General features: G+C 44.3%; 1 protein-coding gene across 1 annotated transcript; it reads right to left on the reverse strand.

Moving 5' to 3' along the window:
• Nucleotides 1–601: 601 nt before the first annotated feature.
• LOC133874812 (uncharacterized) lies at nucleotides 602–3,919 on the reverse strand. Its single transcript, XM_062312672.1, has 8 exons — nucleotides 3,781–3,919; nucleotides 2,694–3,603; nucleotides 2,272–2,516; nucleotides 1,938–2,171; nucleotides 1,736–1,828; nucleotides 1,520–1,621; nucleotides 1,007–1,427; nucleotides 602–899 (listed from the first exon to the last, which is right to left on the reverse strand). The coding sequence occupies exons 1-8, from the start codon at nucleotides 3,796–3,798 to the stop codon at nucleotides 727–729; spliced, it is 2,196 nt and encodes a 731-aa protein (XP_062168656.1). The 5' UTR covers nucleotides 3,799–3,919; the 3' UTR covers nucleotides 602–726.
• Between the last annotated feature and the right edge of the window lie 3,163 nt (nucleotides 3,920–7,082).

A 7,082-nucleotide genomic window follows, 5' to 3' on the forward strand; every position in this document is an offset into this window, starting at 1 on the left:
GCACTTTGACACGTGCATTTTGACACGTGTACAGTGCTGTACACGTGTCAAACATTTAGACACGTGCACTTTGACACGCGTAAGACGCGTGTCAAATGTGCACGACATTAAGTGTACAAGTTGACACGTGTATTGAGATACACGTGTCAAATTTGACACGTGTATCTCAATACACGTGTCAAAGTGTTTTGACACGTGTATTAAGATACACGTGTCAAACCGTTTGACACGAGTATTTTAAATACTCGTGTCAAAACACTTTGACACGTGTATTGAGATACACGTGTCAAATTTGACACGTGTATCTCAATACACGTGTCAACTTGTTTTGACACGTGTATTTAGATACACGTGTCAAATTGGTTATATTTTTTTTAAAAAAATTCAAATCGAATTTTTCATTTAAATAAAATTTTAATTTAATTATTTAATTGTATTTTTAAATTAAATTAAAAATACGATTAATTAATTAAATTAAAAATTTAATTAAATAAAAAACCCAATTTGGATTTTTTTTCTTCAATTTAGTTTTGGTATTGGTTATTTAAAATTATTTGGTATAATAATTTTAATAGTTATTTCAAATTTTATTATTTCCGACCACAAATAACAAAATATTGATTTTACAGAAAAACTACACAAAATAATATTACACAAATCATAAGTTAATAACGTATTCGTTAACTAAGCAAATATTTACACATAAAAATTAATTACACAAAATATCTACAAATCTGAAGGGCGTCCCTGCGAATGAGGAGGTACCGTCCCAGGCGTGTTATCGCCAACCGGCGATTGCTGAGCAAGGAATGGTGTAGCGGGCGAAGGTGTAGCGACAATGGAATGCTGGGTCAGCCGTCGTCCAACAGGCGACAACGTACCAACCGTTGTCGAATTACCTGCAAATCATATAGACAATTAAAGTATATAATATTACTTGCAAAATTAAAGGGGTAATTAAAATAAATTGAAATTAATTTTTTCCTACACACAGTATAAATCATACCTGCAGATGCACTACTAACAGACGACGTACTACCTACGTGTGCAGGTGAAGGCGTACCAAGACATGGTGCTGATGCTCCCATGGAGGACATGAAGACCTCAACCTGTCGCAGGCGCTGCTCCAACAGGTCATTCCTCGCTCGCTCAGCCTGTAGCTCCGCTTGCATCTCTTCCATCTTCCGAGTGTTTTCGGCCCAATCCCGAGACGTGCCCTGAGATGGTCCCCCTTGTGACCGAGGCCTATATGAGAAACATGTCCCCCGAACAGGTGTGACGTTCGGCCCAACCTGCCGAACCCTCCCTGCATACTCAGGCCTCCCAACCGCCTGTTCGTAAGCGTCGTTCGGTGCCCAACGCACCGTGTCTGCGGAGACGCTTTGCGTGGCGGCTGGATCACTGGATAAACTCTGCGTCATCCTCTCCTGTACGTCGTCAACATGAACAAGTCATATATTGAATAATGACAAATCACACATAATTTTAAAAATAATAGTAAATTAAATCAGTAGCATACGCATAGGACCCGTGTACGTTCGTTCACGTGAGTGCCGTCCTTCCTTGTGTGGGTCTTCACGAACGACGCGGCGCGAGTGGGGGGCGTGCCAGATGTACATGTCTGTCGTCATGCAGTTGACATATATAAGAAACAGATAGCGATAAAAATAGTATAAATAAAAATAAAAACAATTATCAACAAATATATATAACATAAACATATATATTTTCATACCTCCTCGTGATTAAATCTGGCATAACTTTTAGATCCCGTACAATGAGGAAGGTCATTCTGCTCACGCAGCCTCTTCATCCGTTCAGAGGTTGCCTACGCATTTAACATGAAAATAAAAATGTAAGCATTGACACACTTAAATTAAAACTAAAATTAAATAAACTGTTATTAAAAAACCACAACATTTTCTTGGCTTACATACGATTTTTTGCTCACGGCACCAATCTCTCAGCAGGAACTCTACATCTTCTGCGTCATAGTTGCCAAAAAAATTGTCCGGCATTCTCGCACGGATAATCTCGGGCGTGTCACCGTCTCTAATACGTAGTTTGGTTTTGAACCTCGACTTCCACGAGCGGTGCTTACGGCCAATATCACATAAAGCCTCCTGTTGTGCCCTGCGCGCGTCTACTGATACAGGTACATAGAACTCCTCCTGCACATTCAACACATTTTTATAGGTTTAAAAACTTCAAGAAATACATTAATCTCAAGTTTAATTCAAATAAATAATTAAATTATATTCATAGACATACCATCAGCGCGTCCCACATTGCCTGCTTAATCTGCCTATTTACCTTCGCCCATTCGTCCCGCATGTGTATGTAGGACCCACTCCTGATCATCTTGCCCTCAGCCCGCCGAAATCGATTGCAGGCCCGTCCTACAGGTTGTATAGCAGCATTGTACTGCAATACAACCTTCTTACCCCTCGGGAGGACCCAGTTTCTCGCTGGGTCGTCAATCACCTCATAATAAATGGTCCCGTCTGGGTTGTACCCTAATGAAAGAAATATTCAACATTAATGTTAAAAATTTAATCATAAGATTAAAGAACATATATATATATATATAAACAATTTCTAATCAAATATTTATTTATTTAAAAACCAAAAAAAAAAAAAAAAAAATTTGGTAAGAGAATATGAGTTTTAAGGATGTCTAAATATGTACTTACCCATCAACCGAATCTGCTCAATCCGTATGTGCTGGGTCGCTGGGTCGCCCGCAACCTCCTCCCCAACCCCTCCGGCTTGTGGATTCTGCTGATCATCATCTGAATCCATATCCTGGGGACTACCGGGGGCCAACTGATCGGTACCCAACATCGCAACGTCCTCCTCATGGGTACTCTGGCTCCCCCCCACATCTGGCATCTGACTCTCACCGGAAAGTGGCATCTGACTCTCACCGGAAAGTGGCATCTGACTCTCACCGGAAAGTGGCATCTGGCTCTCACCAGATAAAGGCATCTGGCTCTCTACATGCCTCGGGCCCTGACTCGCCCCCGATGCTGGCATCCGTCTCGGCCCCGGGCCCTGACTCGCCCCCGATGCTGGCATCTGTCTCGGGCCCGGGCCCTGACTCGCCCCCGATGCTGGCATCTGTCTCGGCCCCAAAATCTGGCCAGGCATCGCCGCCTGTGCCGGTATCTGTCCCAACCCCATAGCCGGCATCTGCATCTCCCCGGTCTGTGACAGTGGAAATCCTACATCCTGCGTCTCACTATCAGGGTTACACGTCATAGGTCCACTATACGTATACGGAAAGTACGGCGCATAACCCTGTGACCCCATCCCTTCTCGCAGCCACCATCGATATGCGTTACCCGGTTGGGTGAACCCTATCTGAGATAATGTCGGCAGCTCCGACAATGGAGAGCTGCAAGGTCCAGCTGTGCTGCTCTGTCCGTGATCTGACGTGGGCACGGCCACCGTACCCGGCAACAATGGTCTATAAGGCCCGTCTGGGTGGTGTGGCCACGCTGCAGAATACAATGCCGTCGAAACAGTGGGCGTGGTCATGGGGGGCACGGGTGGGCTAGGTGCCCGATACGCATAATGAGGGGGTCTCTGGTCCATCAATACCTGCGAACAAATGCAGACAAATTAATTAGAATATGTTTTTTTAATATATTTTTAATGAACATACTAAAGAACAGCGAAATTTATACAATTAATAAAAATTTGTATTCAGTACAAGCGAATTGTACAAGCAATATATATATCAGTCAAGTGTATTGAGTTCAAGCTAATTATACTCACAACAAATACATCAATCATTGTATCACGGGAGCTTCAATAGGATCTACGTCGGGCCTGTCGTACTCGAATTCGTCATTCGTATCTGGTAGGTCAGCAGTGGCTAGTACGAGCGGTACGCACTCATGGTAGGTTGTACCATCCTCATTACTCCCATCCCCCTGTCCAACGTCGTACACGTTGCGCGGTTTGGTCCTAACCGCACAAACCCAATTTGGGTTCCTTCCATCTTCTACGTAGAATACTTGATCCACCTGAGATGTAAGCACGTACGGCTCGTCCTGAATCTGTTCTCCCCTGTGGACGAGGTGATTGAAGTTGACAAACACTAGGCCATACTCGTCTATTGTGAATCCTCTGTCCATTGTGGGGTCTGCCCAATTGCACTTAAATAAGACGTACGTAGTCCTGTCATAGTACTCGACCTCAAATATATCGGTTAACTGTCCGTAGTACGTTTCGCCTTCAACGGTAGGAACACAGACGCCGCTATTCTGAGTCCTCCTTCCCACATCATGAGCAAGCGTGCGAAATAATTTTCCATTTACCACGTACCTGTTGTACTTCACCGCTGTCTCCTTTAGCCCTCTACAACGCATAACCAACTTGTGGCCCAATTCCTCCCTACGTTGATCGTCCAGGCCATCGACCTATGTTTTAATTACAAATAGTAAACATCACATTGGGTTATAATCCTGAACCCGCATAAATTTATCCAATTTAAAATTTACAACTATTTCCTTACATATGCACGGTACCATTCGCAGAACTGCTCATGATGTTGTGCTTCAATAAGAGCCTCCGTAGCGCGTCTTTGTGCATCCTACATTCAGCGTATACAATTATGTAATAATTGTTATTAATACTTTTACTCGAATTCTGCTAAATATAAGGTTAGGACTACTTACGTCCGCAAATTGTGAAACTCTTCAGAGTTGAACACAATATAACGATGAATCTGGTGCATTATCAACCGGTTCATGGTAACACGCGTGCCCGCTCCCTTGGATCCATCAGGATTCCTCTGAGGTCTGTTGTGGAATGTTGGTGCGTTATTCAGATACCTTGAACAGAACGTTACCAGCTCGGTCGCTATGTACCCCTCCGCAATGCACCCCTCAGGAGCTGCTTTATTGCGCACATTATTTTTGAAATTCCCCAGACTCCTGGTTTAAACACATACACGACAATTTAATTGTCGTCAATTAGGATTACAATTAAATAAAAATATTTATTTACATATTACGCCGAATTTTACCTCTCTGCCGGGTACATCCATCTATACTGCACGGGTCCGCCTAGTCTACACTCGCGCACAAGATGCACAACCAAGTGGACCATGCTGGTAAAAAACCCTGGAGGGAATATCTGTTCTAGCTTGCACAAAGTGATACAGACGTCACCCTGCAGTCGGTCCATATCTTCTTGTGATAGCTTTGTTGAGCATATGCCTCTAAAAAATGCAGAAATCTCCACAAGAGGTCTAACCACTTTATCAGGCAATGACTTACGCAGTGCAATTGGAAGAAGCTGTTGCATCAGTATGTGGCTATCATGGCTCTTCAAGCCAGAAATTGTACGGTCCTTGAGCCGAACACATCGTGAAATGTTCGAAGCGTATCCGTCCGGGACCCTAACATTTCGAAGAACCTTCAGAAAATTTTCTTTGTCCTCTCTAGACATTGTGTGACAGGCAGCGGGAATATACGTTTTACCGTTGGCGGCCGTGAACGGATGCAACTTAGGTCTCAACCCCATTTCCTGCAAGTCCAGCCGAGCTGCCAAGTTGTCCTTCGTTTTCCCTTTTATATCCAAAATAGTGCCAAGTATATTGTCCATGACATTTTTCTCTATGTGCATAACATCAAGATTGTGCCGAAGCAAATTGTCTTTCCAATACGGCAATCTGAAAAATATACTTTTCTTCTTCCATATAACATCGGAACTCCCTGCACCCTTCTTCCGCTTCTTCCGTTTCTTCTTCTTACCCGCGGTCTCATCTCCAAACGCAACTCCGTCCAACTGTTGGAGAACCTCGTATCCGCATGGCACAATCGGTGCGCTGGCAAATTCTTCGGTACCGTCAAATGTCCTCCTGTTAAGCCGCCACAGATGTTCAGGCGGCAGATATCTCCTGTGCCCCATATAGCAAAATTTGCACCCGTTCTTTAAGCGTATAGAACGCGTCGATTGCATACAGCAAGGACATGCCTTCGCACCCCTGTTAGGCCAACCTGATAAATCTGCATACGCTGGCAAGTCGTTTATCGTCCACATCAACTGAGATCGCATAATAAAATTTTCCTTCTTTGAAGCATCGAATGTTCGTACCCCTACATTCCACAGTTCCAGCAACTCATCAATCAATGGCTGAAGGTAAACATCAATATCCATACCTGGTGAGCTCGGTCCAGGGATAACCAAGGAAAGGATGAAGGACGACTGTTTCATGTACATCCAAGGTGGCAAATTGTACGGCACAAGCATTACGGGCCATGTGCTGTGAGATGTGCTCATGTTCCCAAATGGATTAAATCCATCTGCTGTCAAACCAAGCCGGACGTTTCTACTCTCTGCCATAAAATTTGGATGTAAAATGTCGAACGATCTCCATGCCTCACCGTCGGCCGGGTGCCTCAATACGCCATCCCTAGTGCGGCCTTCTGCATGCCATCTCATATGGGGCGCAGTATGCTCAGACATGAATAACCTCTGCAACCGTGGGATGAGTGGAAACCACCTCAAGATCTTCACCGGGCGTTTTTTTCTTGCTGATATGATCTCACCATCATCATCTACATGTGTATCAGCCCTCCACTTAGACTCTCCACATACGGTACATGAATCTAATTCTTTATTGTCTTTCCAGAATAACATACAGTCGTTACGGCACGCCGGAATCTTCTCATACCCCAGACCCATGCCACTTAGGAACTTCTTCGCCTCGTACGTGTTATCTGGCAATGCCTCATCGCAAGGAGGCAACAACTGATTGATGAATTCCAGAATGTCTGAAAAAATCTTGTTACTAATACCTCCAACGCACTTCAAGTTGTACATGTGTACAGTAGCACTCAATTTACTGTGCTTTGTACCAGGGTGAAGGGGCTTCTCGGCAGTCTTTAACAGCTCTTGGTACTTCAATGCGTCCTCGCACGACGTATCTTCATCAACTTGTTGCGGAAGAGTACTTGCGGCTTCAGGAACATCGTGCACGCCGAAGGCGTCACGCAACATGGCGTGCATGTTATCATCCTGTTCCACGGCGACACCCTCCTGTTCTGTAACTTCACCATGTTCAGTGC

This window comes from Alnus glutinosa, chromosome 8 (genome assembly GCF_958979055.1).
Source record: "Alnus glutinosa chromosome 8, dhAlnGlut1.1, whole genome shotgun sequence".
Taxonomy (NCBI): domain Eukaryota; kingdom Viridiplantae; phylum Streptophyta; class Magnoliopsida; order Fagales; family Betulaceae; genus Alnus; species Alnus glutinosa.